The sequence below is a fragment of the Urocampus carinirostris genome, chromosome 11, assembly GCF_059441175.1.
Source record: "Urocampus carinirostris isolate Australia breed hairy pipefish chromosome 11, RoL_Ucar_1.0, whole genome shotgun sequence".
In the NCBI taxonomy this organism is placed as follows: Eukaryota; Metazoa; Chordata; class Actinopteri; order Syngnathiformes; family Syngnathidae; genus Urocampus; species Urocampus carinirostris.
In genome coordinates, this window is record NC_142359.1 from 6,424,624 (window position 1) to 6,444,610 (window position 19,987).

General features: G+C 41.4%; 1 protein-coding gene across 1 annotated transcript; it reads right to left on the bottom strand.

Annotated features, from left to right (window-relative positions):
• Positions 1-392: 392 nt before the first annotated feature.
• Positions 393-12,552, bottom strand: tnni1d (troponin I, skeletal, slow d). Its single transcript, XM_088346772.1, has 7 exons — positions 12,380-12,552; positions 8,680-8,718; positions 3,751-3,792; positions 3,555-3,686; positions 3,385-3,474; positions 2,380-2,562; positions 393-635 (listed from the first exon to the last, which is right to left on the bottom strand). The coding sequence occupies exons 2-7, from the start codon at positions 8,716-8,718 to the stop codon at positions 534-536; spliced, it is 588 nt and encodes a 195-aa protein (XP_088202898.1). The 5' UTR covers positions 12,380-12,552; the 3' UTR covers positions 393-533.
• Positions 12,553-19,987: the final 7,435 nt, after the last annotated feature.

Genomic DNA, 19,987 nt, shown 5'->3' on the forward strand with positions numbered 1-19,987 from the left:
TACCCCTCTCTTACTATTTCTCTCCTAATCTGTTTTGTTTCTCACACTCTCTCATTCTTTTCTCTTTCTCTGTGTACCTTTCTCTCCCTCTCTCCCTTTCTTTTTTTCTTTTTTCTTTCTCTCTAATTTACTCTTCCGGCCCCCCGAGAGAATGAGTTTGACACCCCTGATAAATACCATCCTTTTTGAGCACCCTTGCCTCCATTCGAGCTTCCCCTTCTCTTCGTTTGGGTCCACTTCCGCAAACGTGACACCGTGTTGTATTTGTTGAATCATTATGAATAATTAAAGGGAATTACAATCATTAATTAGGGGAGTATTGAGTCAGATTGATGGGTATGATGATGTCACCTGTAAGGATGCACAAAAAACACAAAAAAACTCTATTTCGAGTGAGGAAAAACTACTATTTATTTTCTATTGGCCAATAAAAAATACAAAAGGGATCCTGAAATGATTGGAAAAATGTCCTTTAAAAATGAGGGCTCGTTCCTACATTTTCCACATCAGGTCCCCAAGCTTTGGAATTGTGTTCATTGTGCGGCACCGCCGGTGTCAAACATCTTCTTTCGCCCCTCCATTCCCGACATGGCCTCCACGTTCTTACGCCAGTCGCCCACTTCGCTCGTAAGTACCTGCAGGGAGAAGAAAATCCACAGTTGGCGATGGCAGGCCCGGGGGTATTAAAGGATTTTATACATTTTACTATAAAGGATTTTATACGATTAAATACAAGTTACATCTATCGAGTGCAATGAATATTTTCACTGAGTGGGCTTCAGGTCAAGCTGTTCCAAACTCGGAATGTTTTGGCTGGGGAATTTTGTCTCCGACGAAGACATCAGGCGTTGTTTTGAGAAACGCTCTGTGTTGTTGTGAGTTTCTCCAGACACCGAGGCGAGGGGGCGGACCCCACGTGGGGGCTTTCATTGGCACGCCCATGGGAGGAGGCGGCACACCATCTTGCGGAAAAAACGTGGGCCGAGGAGAGAAGCAGATCGAGATAGGAGGCTTGACGGAGACTCGGCTAATTCGGCCATAAATTCCATTTCACTTAGTTACATTTTTGTATTCACAGTCGCTCTTGTCCATATTTTCCCATCAAGAAACGAGCGTGTAGGTTGTGTTTGGTTAATGGAGTCAGATAACTAATTCGAACAATTTGGTAAACAGTACATTTCAATATTAAATTCCTAACAGTATTAAAGCGCAATCTAACCCGACCAATTAACTTCATTTGAGGAAGCAAACTCCGGAATTTCATGTGTTATTTGTGAGGACACGGGAGGAGGTGGGGTGGATTTTTGATAAGAATTTCATATACGTATGTAAGCGGATATCCAAAAGCTACAGTGTTTTCTGATCTATGACGGTTTCTCCTTCACATTACTTTTACTTGCGGTGCCAGAATCTGATTTGCATAGTGCATTCTTGTAGGTCCAACAGTCTAACAAGTTTAGCATCTTCAAACACCGTCACCCAATCCTGGTGATCTCAGATATCTGACATCACAAAATAACTCACTTTGCAATGGATGGAACAATGACATCAGTTTTTGGACAGTTCCCGGATGTACCAATTCACCATGTACCATAATGAAATCTGATAATATGAAGTTTTGAATGTAACAAAACATTCAAGGCAATGTATTGATAAAATAACGTTGTCATCGTACGCAATTTTCTAACAAGTTTAGCATCTTAAAACACCGTCATCCAATACTGGTGATCTCAGATATCTGACATCACACCCAAAGAGGCATGATTTGGTCAAGTGTCCTTGGTCTATATGAGAATAGGAGCTGATCAATAGCTCGTTCTCTCTTCTTCTGCCTGGTTGGTTCGTTCATCACGTTGCGAGAGACAGCAACTAAAAGTCTTTCAACAAAATACCATACAAGTTAATTTCACTACTCAAATATCACTGCGTCTGCAATATGCTTTAAGTAACTGAAATTGTTGATCAGAGCGATTGATTTTTAAGGTAAAATTGTGAGAATGATTGGGGGTGCCAAAGTAAAAATCCAGGGGTTAGTTTATAGTACTAGTAGTGTATAGTAGGCAGCATGTGGGGAGGGGGCGTGGCTTGTACAGGAACAATTAAATCAATGGGGAAAACATAAAGACATACTTTACAGGGAAAGAGTTCTGAATCCTGGTCATTTTAGATTTTTTACAAAACACCATTGTGAATATTACCAAGAAATATTCGAGTGGTTTGAAGACAACATGGATATGGAGTGTCTCGGCCGTGTCAGGCAATGAATATAAAGCATTTGCTGCTTCCACAGGTTGGTCTAAGCGTGTTCTTCTATTTATTTTATCATGCGGCTATTTTTAAGCAGTTTTAGGGGTTTGACTTCAAGACCGGAGTTCATACCTTGTCCTGTTTAACGTCCTCCTTTTTGACGGATTTGAGATTGGCGCGAAGGTCCATGGAGCCCTTGTGCTTGGAACCCAGGAGGGCTCTCATCATCTCATCGGCAGACACCCTCACTTTTCTCAGGGCGGGCTTTTTGAACTTGCCTCCCAGGTCTTGCACTTTCAGTTTCAGCTCACGAATCTTTAAGATCGGAAATGCATAACTTAGATTAGGTAATCGTGCAAATGGTCTATAATTGATTTCTATGTCTATTGTCGCCAGGTGAGGTTTCTTATAAAATATGGAATAGGGATAGGCACTTTAAAGCTGGGCAGCACGGCGGTGCAGTGGTTAGTTCATGTCTTGGGAACCTCCTGCGTGGGTTCCAGACTTCCTGTGCGGAGTTTGCATGTTCTCCCCGTGCTTGCGTGGGTTTCCTCCGGGCACTCCGGTTTCCTCCCACATTCCAAAAACATGCAGTTCAGGTGAATTGGCCGGTCCAAATTGTCCCTAGGTGTGAATGAGCGAGCGAGTTGTCTGTCCCTGTGTGCCCTGCGATTGGCTGGCAACCAGTTCAGGGTGTCCCCTGCCCACTGCCTGATGATTGCTGGGATGGGCTCCAGCACCCCCGCGATCCTACTGAGGATAAGCGGTGTAGCTGATGAGAAATGAGACTTTAAAGCTTCCGTTTGGTACCACAGTCTTTTGTGGAGAAACCGTATCGTTTCCATTGATCCATCCATTATCTGCACCGCTTATCCTCAGTAGGGCCGCGGGGGTGCTGGAGCCCATCCCGGCTATTCTTGGGCAGTGGGCAGGGGACACCTAGAACTGGTTGCCAGCCAGTCTTAGGGCACACAGAGACATTCAATTCACCTGCTCATTCACACCTTAGGGACAATTTGGACCGGCCAATTAACATGACATGCAAGCATAGGGAGAACATGCAACCTCCGCACAGGAAGGCAGGTAGCTGGATGTGATCCCATGACCTCAGAGAAAACTACACAGAAAGAAACTCACGTCAATGTTATGCTTATTGACTTTGTATTCACAGTCGTATCTTTCCTCATCCACGACATCGATTTGGGAGTGCAGCTGCTTGCAGAGGTCCTAAGGAGTATAGACCCATTCAGGTCAAGGTTAGGGTTTGGGATTTTTCTCAGCTTTTTTGGTCGTTTTGACTTTTGTACCTGCAGCTCATCCATTGACAGTCCAGAAAGGTGCAGGGGAGGCAGCTTCTCCTCCAGGTAGCGCTCCTTCTCCATCTCTCGCTCCTGCCTCTCTCTCTCCAGGTCCTCGCAGGCTCTTGTCAGGAGGAGCATCTGATTGGAATGGAAAAAAGTCTCATCACCGGGTTTCCACCTTGTTATGTGACCCGGGTCTCACCTTCAAGGAGAGCTTGCGGGAAGCCGTGATCTTCGACTTCGGCTGCAAAGAAAGGATAGGTGGAATTAAAGATGCTATGTATAAGGAGCTGTAATTAATTTGTTACGACCGGTACAAGAAGTGGACCCAGATGCGTAACGTTTCACACAATTCTTTTGTGAGAGATCAGGGAGGTTAGGAGGGGAGGAAAAAACTGAAATCTGATGCTCGCTAGGCAGGAGGAACGGGGAAGTCCTCGCAAGTGAAGCGTGGTCGGGGATCGGAAGCAAGTCGGGCAGCCGGGACGGGAGAATGGAGCGTGGTTGGAGATCAGAAGCAAGTCGGGGAGCCGGACCGGGAGAACGGAGCATGGTCGGAAATCGGACCAAGAGACGATCGGGAAGCCAGGGACTGGGGATCGATACAGGAAACAGGGGACGAAATCGAGCACGATACAGGAACAGGACGGGAACAGGACGGGAGCCAGAGTCAAAAATGCTTGCCTTGCATGTGCAGAGGTTCGCTGACAGACTGACAAGGCTTTAACGAGAATGACAAGCTTAAATAGGAGGAGGACTAATTAGGGAACGAGTGGCAGCTGGGGCTGAAAAGCGCAGGTGAGGGCAATTGACGAATCATGACGGAATTTGTAACTTTGTTACTCTCTGACGCCATCTCCTGGTTTGTGCAATCATTGCGGCATCTGTCAGCTCAACTAGGATGCACGTGCAAATACGTACATTTCTTAGAACAAACTGTTTCATCTTTCTTAGGGTTTAGGGTGGCTTATGGACTGTACTTGAAGCAGACCTTTTTTACTTTCATAATTTTCAGGCTACACTAACAAATACAAACAAACAAAAAATAGCATGACGTCAAAATGTATTTTTATTACTCATTTAAATTGATTTTATTGAACAGAAATTGAATACAAGTCAAACAAGTCGGGTAGCCAGGGGGGGAGAACGGAGCGTGGTCAGAGATTGGACAAGGTCAGGTAACCGATGACAATCGGGAAGCCAGGGACAGGGAATCGATACAGGAAACAGGGGATGAAATCGAGCACGATACAGGAACAGGACGGGAACAGGACGGGAGCCAGAGTCAAAAATGCTTGCCTTGCATGTGCAGAGGTTCGCTGACGGACTGACAAGGCGTTAACGAGAATGACAAGCTTAAATAGGAGGAGGACTAATTAGGGAACGAGTGGCAGCTGGGGCTGAAAAGCGCAGGTGAGGGCAATTGACGAATCATGACGAAATTTGTAACTTTGTTACTCTCTTACGCCATCTCCTGGTTTGCGCAATCATTGCGGCATCTGTCAGCTCGTTTAGGATGCACGTGCAAATACGTACATTTCTTAGAACAAACTGTTAATTTTTTATCATTCTTGGGGTTTAGGGTGGTGTATGGAATGTACTTGAAGCAGACCTCTTTTTATTTCCATAATTTTCAGGCTACACTAACAAATACAAACAAAGAAAAATCATCATGATGTCACTCTCAAGTAACTAAATAAATTGTATTTTTACTACTCATTTAAATTGATTTTATTGGACAGAAATGGAATACAAAAAATTACCAGACAATTACTATAGTAATAATAATATAATACTAATAAATTGTATTTTTATTATTCATTTAAATTGATTTTGTTGAACAGAAATTGAATACAAACGAATTACCACACAATTACTACAGTTATAATAATATAATACATGTCATTAAAATTGTATAACAGCATTATAATTTTAGGCTACTAATTCTAATACTACCCTCTTGCGAATGACTATTTGAAAAACAAATGACTGAATAAGCTAGTTCTTCTTATTATTACTATTGTTATTTTTATTATTACATTTGCAAATGGCTTGGTCAAAAAATGTTTACAAAAAAGGTAAAAAAATAAATAAAAAAATGTGTATCTCTTCTTAGGTAACTTTAGAGAATAAATATCAAATGCAAGGCCTAAATGTGAACGTTTTAATCAAAATCAATATTAAATATAAAAATGTACAAAATACAAAAAAATGTTATTAAAAATTGGGATTGAGTTTTCCCTATGAATTCATCGGGTTCCCGTAATGGGCCGTGCATTTCACACCTAGGCTTTTCATAGTGTTATTCAAGAACGAATCAGGAGCCGGCTTCCCACCAATCAAAAGCCAGTTCCCTTCGGGACGCTTTTTTTTCTCTTTTGATTGGTCAATATGCACGTTTTTTCCAAGGATTCTATGATCTCATCAGCTCATCAGCTGCACCACTTATCCTCAGTAGGGTCGCGGGGGTGCTGGAGCCCATCCCAGCAATCATCGGGCAGTGGGCAGGGGACACCCTGAACTGGTTGCCAGCCAATCGCAGGGCACACGGGGACAGACAACTCGCTCGCTCATTCACACCTAGAGACAATTTGGACCGGCCAATCTACCTGAAATGCATGTCTTTGGATTGTGGGAGGAAACCGGAGTGCCCGGAGGAAACCCACGCAAGCACGGGGAGAACATACAAACTCCGCACAGTAAGGTCGGGAGCTGGATTCTATGATGTTGACTTTAATTTTGTTGAGTATAAAGGTTAAAATTGTTTTTTTTTTTTAATCTTTTTTCATACATCTGTCAATATTTTAATTCATATTTCCTGTGTTTTTAGGAATACATAACAACAGGCGTAGAATGAATTCTTGTATATGATAGTTAATTTGTTATTGCACTGAAAAGTCAATATTTGTTATGGGTTTTTCAGAGATTCCGAGTTGCATGGCAATAAAATTGCCCAGTATATAAAAAAAGAGTGAAAAAAATAAATGCTATTGTAATCTAGTAGAATAGAAGGATAATAGATATTAGACTTTTGTGTATTACTGCCCCCTAGCTGATATTTCCATACGCCTGCAAGAAGGCCCTGATGTAGTCAACTCGAAATCTGGATGGCTAAACCTGTCATGATTACCAACTCAGATCACCTGGAGCAATCATGTGGCGCCTTCTGATTGGCTGGCACTCCTCTCTTAAGCGCCCTGTGCCCAGAGAGCAGTGTCAGAGCGTACATTCTTGTAACTCCGTGTGTTTCTCCCAATATCCTGTTCGTTTAGAACTCGATTCTCTCTGCCTCCGATCCGACCTGTTTCCGTCCCACGTTTTGATCTCTTCTCCAGCCCCGGTAAACACGACCTGCCTAAAATCCGCACCCCGATTGACCACCCGATCCGAAGTTATCTCCCCGGCACCGCTCCTGACGTCTGACAACCATCACGTCTCCAGCAAGCCCTGAACGCTTCCTTAATGAAAAGACTAAAACGAATGCTCTGGGGTCCACTGGTCTGTTCTGGTTTCGTGATAAAACCACAGTTTCCTCGTTACTTGTTATGCCTTAGGAGGGCCTGCAGATCTCTTTCTGAAGGCCTTTGGGCATATTTCTGACACTGGCAACTATATTAGCTCAAATGTAAGTGGCTAAATGCTTGAGTATTAAAGGACACATCTGTAAGCAGCACAACCAGGGGGAGCAATGAAAGGAAGCTGACAGACGTTTTGAAATTATTAAATAGGACAAAATAGAACTAGATATATTTATATATTTTTGGGCCAGCAGAGAAGGCCTTACAGGCTCTGGCGGCCCACCACTGTTGGGTTCATATGTTCAAGTATTTACTGTATGTATAAGGGGAAAAAACACTATATAACAATCAGGGTTGGGTAAGGTTACTTTAACTGGATTACTTTCAATTACTTTTGGATTACTCCAATACCAAATATGCTAACAAAAGAGAAAAAGAAACTAAATATGGATAAAATGACTCAATTTTGTGCAGACTTGGGGAGTAACAGAATACATGGAACGGCAAAAATTATGTTTGGATTTATTTTCATTTTGTTTCTGTCGCATTTTATGATAGTTTTGCCGGAGATCAAAGAGATCAAAGCCAGGAGAGAAAGCTTACCACGTGTTGTGAGTCATCATTTTATTCATATTTAGTTTATTTTGTCTCTATTAGCATATTTGGTATTGGAGTAATCCAAAAGTCATTGAAAGTAATCCAGGTAAAGTAATCCTACCCAACCCTGGTTGCATTTTATGTTAGTTTTGCCGGAGATCAAAGAGATCAAAGCCAGGAGAGAAAGCTTACCACGTGTTGTGAGTCATCATTTTATTCATATTTAGTTTATTTTGTCTTTTATTAGCATATTTGGTATTGGAGTAATCCAAAAGTCATTGAAAGTAATCCAGGTAAAGTAACCCTACCCAACGCTGGTCGCATTTCATGTTGGTTTTGCCGGAGATCAAAGAGATCAAAGCCAGGAGAGAAAGCTTACCACGTGTTGTGAGTCATCATTTTATTCCTATTTAGTTTATTTTGTCTTTTATTAGCATATTTGGTATTGGAGTAATCCAAAAGTCATTGAAAGTAATCCAGGTAAAGTAACCCTACCCAACCCTGGTCGCATTTGATGTTAGTTTTGCCGGAGATGAAAGAGATCAAAGCCAGGAGAGAAAGCTTACCACGTGTTGTGAGTCATCATTTTATTCCTATTTAGTTTATTTTGTCTTTTATTAGCATATTTGGTATTGGAGTCATCCAAAAGTCATTGAAAGTAATCCAGTTAAAGTAACCCTACCCAACCCTGATAACAATTATACATCACAAAATGGTATTCAGAAATTTGGAAGCATTTTTTATAGTAAACACTAATCTATTAATCCATTATCACTTCCGTCAGCCATGCTCGTCATATATGGCCGAAACACAGAAGCAGCAACGGTGAGTCAAAAGGAGAGAGAACAGATAAAAGTTGTATTCATAGGATGAACGCTTACGTAGATGCTGATAACAACAAAAAGGACTTAGGGGAAGATAAGCTCGAGCTTGTTTTATTCGGTGTACGCTCATAACAAGGACAGCGTGTCCCGTTTATTCCCAACACGGAGTATTAGCCTCGTGTGAATTCCTACCTTATCCCATTTGGCGTTTATTGCTGTCCTGGTCTGCATCTGCAAGAAACAATAAAAAAAAAATCAAATGATACTGTACTTCACAGGTGTCAAACAGGCGGCCCGCGGGCCAAATCAGGCCCGCTATGGGATTGAATCCGGCCCGCGAGACAACACTCAGAGAAGCGCAAGAGAAAAACGAGCTGCAGGTTGAAATATGTCAACTTGATGTTGCCAAAGCCGGGTGCCTCGAACAAATACACTGTACTTGTATTCATACCTCTCTCTCACACTCTCTCTCTCTTTTCCACCCTTTTTTTCCACTCTCTGTCTCTTTCACTCTTTATGTCACTCACTCTCTCTCTCTCTCTCTCTCTCTCTCTCTCTCTCTCTCTCTCTCTCTCTCTCTCTCTCTCTCTCTCTCTCTTTTCCACCCCTTTTTCCACTCTCTCTCTCTCTCTCTCTCTCTCTCTCTCTCTCTCTTTTCCACCCTTTTTTTCCACTCTCTGTCTCTTTCACTCTTTATGTCACTCTCTCTCTCTCTCTCTCTCTCTCTCTCTCTCTCTCTCTCTCTCTCTCTCTCTCTCTCTTTTCCACCCTTTTTTTCCACTCTGTCTCTTTCACTCTTTATGTCTCTCTCTCTCTCTCTCTCTCTCTCTCTTTCTTTTCCACCCCTTTTTTTCCCACTCTCTGTCTCTGTCTCTTTCACTCTCTATGTCACTCTTTCTCTCTCTCTCTCCCTCCCTCTCTCTCTTTCTTTCTTTTCCACTCTCCCACTCTGTCTCTGTCTCTTTCACTCTCCGTGTCTGTCTTTTTCTCTTCATTTGTTGCTCTTTGTCTCTTTAACTTCTTTTCCTCTAACTTCCTTTTTCCTTTTCTCTCTTTTCTCTTTCTCTCTTCCTACCCTTCGCGCTTTCCTTTCTCTTTTCTCTCCTTCTGTCTTTCTATTTCTCTTTGGATTTATTTACTCCTCTCCCTTTCATTTCCCCCTCTCTCACGACTTTTTATCTTCTGTTTCTCACGCTCTCTCCCTCTCTCTCTTTTTGTTTCTTTGTAACGCCCTCTCTCTTTTTCCCTCACTCTTTCTCCTATTTATTTATCTCTCTTTTTCTTTCTCTTTAAACTACTAGTCCGGCCCCCGACAGAATGTTTGTTATGTCGTGTGGCCCCCGAGTTCAAATGAGTTTGACACCCCTGCTGTACTTGGTAACTGTTCTGCCTTTGAGAAACATTAAGTGGTTTCAATTACCTGCTTGTGGTTAGCATATTAATAGTACTGTGTTGCCCTTACGGCAACGGTTTTTCTTTAAGAAATAGCATGTTGAAAATGTAATACAAGGCAAAATGGATGTAAGTTTATTAAGAAGTGTAGATATTTTGTGTTTTTTTAGCTTTGGGTTGAAGAGGGTAGCAAAATAATACCGATTCTGGGTTTGTTGTGCAACTTCCGGCTCCGCCAGCTCAACATAAATGGAGACTCAGACAATGGCTGACAGGACTGTTATATGTCCAATCCATCTCCATCCATGTTGAAGTTTTAACAAGGTAAATATCTAAAAAAGTGTATACTATGAATAAACAACTATATAGTTTATAAATATATAAAGTTTATGTACTCTGTTTACTGGAACTCATCGGCACATGGTCCTAATGCATTGTATTGTACTTTTGCGGTTTTCACCGTCCAAAGACAGGTATTAAAGCTTCAATACCTCGCCCACTGTAGTTACGTTCCTTCTTTGATAGTTTAACTTTGTGTCTTATCGAGGACACTACATGTACAAACACGATTATTACATTTAAACCAAAACCAAAATGCTATAATAGTATTTTTGTGTTTGTCTTATCCTTCTTTCAGAGCTTTGTCAAGTATTTGAGAGCTTTTTCATCCGATAGTTAATAATAATATTAATAATAAGATATAAATAGTATTTGACTTACAATAATTCGTGCCTCTGTGAAGTCACTGTTTTACCTTTGAGTAACATATAGAGCAGGGGATGGGCAACTATTTGGAGTAACGGGCAATGTTGTGTTCCAATTATCCAATTTCTTAAATTATGAATGAATCTAGAGACATCGACTTGTTATATTTCTATTCGAAGAGACAAGTTTTTGTTTGATTATTGTCTATTTGTTATATATTTGTAATATTTCCATAGTAGATTTTTTTGTCGTATATCTGTCGTATTTTTGTTGTATTGTTTTAGTTTTTATTGTCAGGATTACTGATGCAAGGCACCTGTGCCTGCTCCTCTGGTACCAACAGCCTCAAACGGTGATTGGCTCCCTGCCACTTTTTAAACCCCCGGCTTTCTGCTACCGTTTGTCGGACCGTCTACGAACCTCAGTTACACTAGGCAAGCTTTTTGACTCTGACTCCTGCCCGTTTTTGCTCCCGTCTGTTTCCTGGGTTTTTGACTCGTTTTGGCTCCTGACCTCGCATACTCTGTTTTCCCGGGTTTTTGACTCACTTTGGCCCCCCGACTTCGTCTACTCCCGTCTCCTGGCTTTTTGACTCGTTTCTGGTTCCCGACGCCACCCTCCCTCGTCACGGAAGTCCCACTCTGCATGTGCAGAGGTTCGCTGACAGACTGACAAGGTGTTAACGAGAATGACAAGCTTAAATAAGAGGAGGACTAATTAGAACCAGATCGTGGGCGCAACCCTTTCTCTTTCTTCCAATAAAACTTGTGAGAAACGCAACGCAAGTGGGTCCTGTCTCCGTTCTGGTCTTGACACTTGCACTTATTTTCACTGCACTACTGTTACGAGGCCCTGTACTTTCATTGCACTATTATTATAACTTCGGCCAGTTTTCAACCCCGGGGTGCTCGCTAAGTAGATCGTGATCTACTGGTGGATCGCAGGGGTAGTACTGGTAGACCACAGGAGTGTATTGCATTTATAAGATAAAATTTTGTGCAGGCTTGGGGATTAACGGAATACATGGAACGGCAAAAATGATGTTGGCAAGCTGTTTGGATTTATTTTTTTATTTTGTTTCTGTCGCATTTTATGTTAGTTTTGCCGGAGATCAAAGAGATCAAAGCCAGGAGAGAAAGCTTACCACCTGTTGTGAGTCATCATTTTATTCATATTTAGTTTCTTTTGTCTTTTATTAGCATATTTGGTATTGGAGTCATCCAAAAGTCATTGAAAGTAATCCAGTTAAAGTAACCCTACCCAACCCTGGTCGCATTTTATGTTCGTTTTGCCGGAGATCAAAGAGATCAAAGCCAGGAGAGAAAGCTTACCACGTGTTGTGAGTCATCATTTGATTCATATTTAGTTTATTTTGTCTTTTATTGGCATATTTGGTATTGGAGTAATCCAAAAGTCATTGAAAGTAATCCAGTTAAAGTAACCCTACCCAACCCTGGTCATTTCTAATCTTGTTGCATACAAGTCTTTCACATTGTTGATATTAATGGAAATAAAGACAATTCAATTCACCAATGGCAGAGAAAAGGCCAAGAGACCCACAACAAAAATAGAAAAAAAACAATATTTTCACGGATAATTAAGCCTAACATGGTAACTAAGAGAAACAAAGGACGATCGGTGATTGTTTTTAGTCTATTTTACAGCTGATTTAAGACCCAAGACGCGTCTGACCCACCAACAAGGGATGTGTTACCTGAAAACTAACAAAAGGAGTGTTAAAAACTCCAGCAAATCCAGAATCGGTCTTATTTAAAGTCCAAAATCGAGTCATTACCTTGTCTGTATCGCCCGAGGAGTGTTCCCAGAGTCAAACGCCTTCCAAAAATGGACCCTCTCTGACAAAGGGCCCCTTTATATCAGCGGCAAGATAAAACCACCAAGAATGCACTGGCATGAGACCAGGCCTGACATATGACCTGCCCTGACACTGTCCCTCCACCGTGGGTCATAAAACAAAAGTGAGAGAATAAGATGAGCAGATTGTACATTTTCAGCTTTTCTTCAATCAAATGAGGGAGGAATGCAGTTCGAGAGATCCGTTATGAAGGGGAACAATGAAGAATGGACGAACAATGGCCTTTCGGTCATTGTCCATTCTTCCCAAATGTTCTGCCATTGCTCTTCAATGATCCTCAGCAGGTGGAGGCGCTATTCCTGATGCAACCCAACTCCGGACAACACACAAAAAGAGAAGATGATGTCACACTTACTTGTCATTGGGTGCCATTTTTTTTTTTTTCACAACGCTTGTTTTCAGTGGCGGGCTGTGCATTTTACACCGAAGCTTTCAGGAGTGCTACGTCTGAATCAATGGAACCCTTCAAAACTATTAAGTGGATACAAAACATTCAATGCAGCTACGGCTGTGAAAAATCCACAAAAACATCAATAATTATCATAAGACCAATGTTCCCTCTAAGCTGCGTGTGTGCGCAATTGCACACTACCCAGAGCTTTTCCGCGCACAAGGAAAACTAGCCAGCTCACAAAAATCAGGGCTCGAAATTGCTAATTAAGAAGCGAATTAAGTCTAAGTTACAGTGCATGAAGGTAAAAATACAAGGGTTCCCCTGACAACGTGTTCTAAATGCGGTATTTTGAAGTCAAGGTCGAAGTAGAACGAAGTTGAGTAAAGTCGGTAGAGTTTTTCGAGAACCGGCTTCTTCGGCTCGGCTCACTAAAAGGAACCGGCTCTTTCCAGTCCTAAATGGCTCTTCAGGTTGTTTTTGCTTCTTCCATCCCTATATGACCAAATGTTATGTAAAATTATGCACAAAATGACTTAAAGAAATGGGGGAATAGAACAATAAAGAAAAAAATACCAAAATAAAAAAGTAGTGAGAAGCTGAAGAAAAAAGAAACAAAAGGGAGAGAACAAAGGAAGAAAAATTCAGAAAAAAAGACAGAAAAAAGAAAGAAACAAAGGAAAACAAATTAAATAAAGAACACAAAGAAAAAAGTAACAGCTAGGAAAAATAATCACAATGAGATTTTTTTAAAGGAATTACAAACATTTTTGAAAAAAACAGGGAAAAGGAAGAACACATTTGTGTTGCATTCAAATAATTTCCAACTATACCAAGTCAATCTTGTTGCCAACATTGTACTTCCACTAAAAAATGTGATTAAATACAGTTGTGTATCCGATTGTGTGAGCGGCTTGCTTCCCGGATCCAGCGAGCACCGGATGACGGGCGCTGCCCTTCCTCTTTATCTCAAATAACTTGCGGGAAACGTTACGCGATTGGGTCTACCCTTTGTGCTGGTCGTAACATTTGATGGCCCTGGGATCGCCAACTCAAAATCTTATTGGCTAAACAGTTTTCGTCACTTTTTTAATGCCTCGGGGCCTGCAGAACCAATTGTGAAGGCCTATAGGTAGATTTCTGACCCTGACAACAAGTAATAGCTGAATTCTTAATGGATACATGCTTCAATATGAAAGCACACATCTAGAAACAGCGCAACCAGTGAAAAAGCAACGAAAGGAAGCTGACTGACAATTCTGAAACATCATGGGCAAAGTATAATCAACATCATATGATTGTGATATTTTTTAGGACCGCAGAGAAGGCCTTCCAGGCCTTGGCAGTCCACCACTGCTTGTTTTATGGACTAACAAGCAGGTTTCAGAGCAGGGGATGTTGTAATTGTGACCTGGTAGTCTTTCGAGACTTTATGTGATTATGACTTCACACCCCCGGCACTATCTTTTTGACCTGCTGCCCTCTGGCAGGCGCTATAGGACCATTAAAACATGGACTAAGAGGCTCAGAGACGGTTTCTTCCCCAGGGCCAACACCACCCTAAACACTAGCGCAAAACTGAAAATATATACCTTTCGACTTATTTGGGAATTTTTGTTGCTACTAAATGTTCTTGCTGTTACTGATGTGACTCAGCGGTGCCTGCTCCTTTGGCGCCAACAACCACGGACTCTGATTGGCTCCCGATCAGTACTTATACCCACTCCTGTTTGTCCCCTGTTGTCAGTCCGTCAGCGAACCTCAGTGAACACTAGGCAAGCCTGTTTTGAGCCTGACTCCTACCTGTCCCTTTTTTTGCTCCCGGCTTCGACCCGTTTTAGATCCTGACAACGTCTACTCTCCCGTCCCGGCTTTCAACCTCGTTTTCTTCTCTCCTATTCTGGCTTACGACTCGCTTCCTACCCTGACCATGTTTTTGCTCTCCTGTCCCGGCTACTGACCCATTTTTCCGTCCCCGACTCCGCCATCGCTCGCCACGGAAGAGCCACTTCCGCGTTCGGAGCGCAATCCGAATATTAGAGCGACCTGCTTCCCGCGTCCAGCCAACACCAGATCGTGGGCGCAACCCTTTTCTCTTTCTTCCAATAAAACTTGTGAGAAACGCAACGCAAGTGGGTCCTGTCTCCGTTCTGGTCTTGACACTTGCACTTCTTTTCACTCCACTACTGTTATGATGCCCTGTACTTTCATTGCACTATTATTATAACTTTGACCAGTTTTCAACCCCGGGGTGCTCGTTAAGTAGATTGTGATCTACTGGTGGATCGCAGGGGTAGTACTGGTAGATCACAGGAGTGTATTGCATTTATAAGACACACTGACATCTAGTTATGAAATTCAGTATGAACATGAACGTTGCTGATGGTGCAGTGACAAATAAGAGGAATCCAAATTATCATGATTACTAATGCAAGGCAACAGTGCCCGCTCCTTTGGCGCCAACTGCCTCGGACGCTGATTGGCTCCCTGTCACTTTTTAAACCCTCGTCTTTCTATCACCGGTTGTCAGTCCGTCTGCGAACCTCAGCTTACGCTAGGCAAGCTTTTCGACCCTGACTCTCTCATGTTCTGGCTCCCGTCTGTTTCCCGGCTTCGACCCATTTTCTGATCCCGACCACGATTTTTTGCTCCCCTGTCCCGGCTACTGACCTGTTTTTTCCCACTCTCGACACTGCCATTGCTCGCCACGGAAATACCACTTCCTCGTCCGAGCAACCTACTCCCCGCGACCAGCGATTTCCGAATCGTATGTACGATCCTTTCCCTTTTTTCCCAATAAAACTAAAAGAAACGCACGCAAGCCGGTCCTGTCTCCGTTTGGGTCCTGACACAAATTTTGTCGAAGAAAGGTATAATTTTTTTACAGTTGTAAATGTTTTTAAAATGATATTGATTTTTTATTTATGATTTCAGTTTTCAACGAGTAAGAGTTCAAATTAAATGTAATATCTACATTGACATTTATGTAAATGTATGACGATTGGGTGTCGTGTCCAACATGGTCGCCGTGGCAACCGGCTGGCCCCGCCCCCTGGGCAACAGCTGAAGCAGATCGTCTAATTTGCGCGTTTTCTTCTTAAGGGGGGGTTTGGGGTTTTGCGGGTGCTGGCTCATTGCATTTTCTGTCTGCATCTCCCGTTCTGTTTTGCTCTGTCCTGTTTTGTTTGAGTCGGAAGAAACCTGTGTTTGCACGTTTTTAGTTAAAGCCTGTTTGTTGTGTCTTGTCCCTGAGTTTTGGACGACTTTTATTTTGGTAAATAAAAGTTTTGATCGTCAACGCAATTGAGTTCTCCCTTCCTGCCTCCGTTCTGGTCCGGTCTCCCTCGTACAATTGGGTTTATAAAAATGATTACAACTCCAAACAAATATGAATGAATAGAAATAATGTTAAATCATTGACAATTCAGGCAGCACGGCAGCGCAGTGGTTATCGCATGTGCGGCACAGTTCATGTCTTGGGAACCTCCTGTGTGGGTTCAAATCCAGCTACCGGACTTCCTGTGCGGAGTTTGTATGTTCTCCCCGTGCTTGCGTGGGTTTCCTCCGGGCACTCCGGTTTCCTCCCACATTCCAAAAACATGCATTTCAGTTGAATTGGCCGGTCCAAATTGTCCCTAGGTGTGAATGAGCGAGTGAGTTGTCTGTTGTCTGTTGTCCGTGTGCCCTGCAATTGGCTGGCAACCAGTTCAGGGTGTCCCCTGCCCACTGCCCGATTATTGCTGGGATGGGCTCCAGCTCCCCCGCGACCCTACTGAGGATAAGCGGTGTAGCTAATGAGATGAGATGAGACATTGACAATTCAAGTATCTGCCTCGATTGAGTACGGGGTATTTAATCTTTTCCGATTAATCGATTTGCCCTTCAGGATTAGTGTTACTTATTTCTCACAAACATTGGCAACGGAAAAAAAGAGACTGACTTAAACTGAGTCAGGCAGTTGACACTTATTACAATTCGACTATTTTATTAGGTTTTTTTTTTCATCTGAATGAAACGTAATTATTTAGGCGTGCATTGAGAAAGTCGGTGAGCAACGCTTGAAACAACAGTGAGCAACGGCAATCCCAAGTGTGGCAACTAAATCATTATCAAACATGTCCAACACTTGACATCAAGTTACATTTTGCTGAGTTTCCGGCAATGCAAAAAAAAAAATCACTTTTGAATGAATTGACTCATGTACGATTGCAAAGGTTGTACGGCCTACAAACGTCATTTGTTTTTACAACGATTCCTTCACAAGATTTCCATTTTTTTTTCCCTAGTATCTTTTGTCGCATACTACTAATATTTTGGGGGGCTTTTTTCGTCGGTTGCACGATACACAACTGTATTTACTCACATTTTTTAGTGGAAGTACAATATTGGGAACAAGATTGACTTGGTATAATTGGAAATTATTTAAATGCAACACAAACCTTTTCTTCTTTTTCTCTGTTTTTTTTTTCTTTTTTTTAATCCCTTTTTAAAAAAATCTCATTGTGTTTATTTTTTCCTAGCTGTTACTTTTTTCTTTTGTTTCTTTTTCTTTTTTTCTGGCCTTTTTTCTGAATGTTTCCTACTTTTTTCTTCCTTTTGTTTTTTTTTTCACCTTTACACTACTTTTTCATTTTGGTATTTTTTTTCTTTTTTGTTCTATTCCCCCTTCCTTTAAGTCATTTTGTGCATAATTTTACATAATATTTGGTCATATAGGGATGAAAGAAGCAAAAACAACCTGAAGAGCCGCTTAGGACGCGAAAGAGCCGGTTCCTTCTAGTGAGCCGAGCCGAAGAAGCCGGTTCTCGAAAAACTCTAAAAACTAACACACGCAGTTTAAAGGGAACATTGCGCTGGATAGATTTGAGAATGTGCGGGCAGTGCGCGATTGTGCACGCGCGCAGTTTAGAGGGAACACTGATTGTGAGCATTTCATTCCATGAACCTTTTAATGATAAACTGCTCTTAAATCTCAATTTCTTTAGGTGCATATATCATAATGACTTGTTCATTTGGTAAGTAACTCGCATGCTGAAAAAAATATTACTATCCCTGCTCTAAGCACTGTAATTATTCTTACCTATTTATCCCGACAATCTTTTATCTTACTTTTCTTTTTTTTTTAAACGGTATTAAATATTTACCCTGGAGTTCCATGTCTAAAATCGTTGCAGGTTTTACAACGTTGACATCAATGACAAAGACAAAAAAATTAAATTCTATAAAATAAGTCCCAAATCTGCTTCCAAATCAAGAAATCCCACGTAAATGTAAGATGTTTCAACAAATTCTGCCTTTTTCTAGATTTATAAATGAAGTTATTAAAACAAGCATGGAAAATAGACAGTACTCTAGAATAAATGGAATAAACATTGCAAGTCTAGCATTTTTGAAGTACTCAATCAATCCAGCAGACGGCAGCAGAGCAGCTGATTTGAAAGCTAAACAGCAATCAAACGAACAATGAAAATACCGGAAGTAAAAGCAGATACTTCACAATAAAACATGTTTTGGGCGTTAGAGCCATAGACGCAGCCAGGTTCAGGGACCTCCGGAGCAAGTCAGTATCATGCTCAAGGCTGATTGATTGATTGATAGATAGATAGATAGATAGATAGATAGATAGATAGATAGATAGATAGATAGATAGATAGATAGATAGATAGATAGATAGATAGATAGATAGATAGATAGATAGATAGATAGATAGATAGATAGATAGATAGATAGATAGATAGATAGATAGATAGATAGATAGATAGATAGATAGATAGATAGATAGATAGATAGATAGATAGATAGATAGATAGATAGATAGATAGATGTCTAGATAGATGTCTAGATAGATGTCTAGATAGATGTCTAGATAGATGTCTAGATAGATGTCTAGATAGATGTCTAGATAGATGTCTAGATAGATGTCTAGATAGATAGATAGATAGATAGATAGATAGATAGATAGATAGATAGATGTCTAGATAGATGTCTAGATAGATGTCTAGATAGATGTCTAGATAGATGTCTAGATAGATGTCTAGATAGATGTCTAGATAGATGTCTAGATAGATGTCTAGATAGATGTCTAGATAGATAGATAGATAGATGTCTAGATAGATGTCTAGATAGATAGATGTCTAGATAGATAGATAGATAGATGTCTAGATAGATAGATAGATAGATAGATAGATAGATAGATAGATAGATAGATAGATAGATAGATAGATAGATAGATAGATAGATAGATAGATAGATAGATAGATAGATAGATAGATAGATAGATAGATAGATAGATAGATAGATAGATAGATAGATAGATAGATAGATAGATAGATAGATAGATAGATAGATAGATAGATAGATAGATAGATAGATAGATAGATAGATAGATAGATAGATAGATAGATAGTCCAGAAAGTCTATGACGGCCACGACGCTGCCTCCCGTCTCTGCCAGCTGGTAAATGCAGGGGTTGACATGCTGCAGGTCAGACCCCGGTCCGCTGTCCCATCCCAAATCATCCTTCTCCTTCGTATCAGCCAGGCAGGCGTTGGAAAAAGACAGGACAAAACAGAATATGAGGTGGGCATCAATCATATGCTTTGGAATAGAAGTGTGTCTTAAGCCTCGATTTAAAAACTTCCGTTGAGGTTGCAGATCTTATCTCCAGAGGCAGGGCGTTCCATAACACCGGGGCCCGGATGGAGAACGCTCTCGAGCCCGCAGACTTCTTGGCTCTCGGAGTCACAAGTAGACCGGCATTTTCCGAACGCAGACTCCGTGCAAATCAAATCGGAGAGATAAGAGGGTGCAAGCCCATGCAAACATTTATATGTTAACAAGAGAACCTTAAAGTCACATCTTAAGTGGACTGGGAGCCAGTGCAAGTTGGCCAATACAGGAGTAATATGCTCAAACTCTTTGGTCTTAGTCAAAAGTCTAGCTGCCGCATTCTGAACCAGCTGCAAACTTTTAATGCTAGACATCGGGAGACCAGAAAGCAATAGATTACAGTAATCAAGCCGAGAAATAATAAACGCATGAATTAAAATCTCTGCATCTGATTGGGACAGCATCGAACGAATCTTCGCAATATTACAGAGGTGGTAGAAAGCTATTCTAGTAATATTTTTCACGTG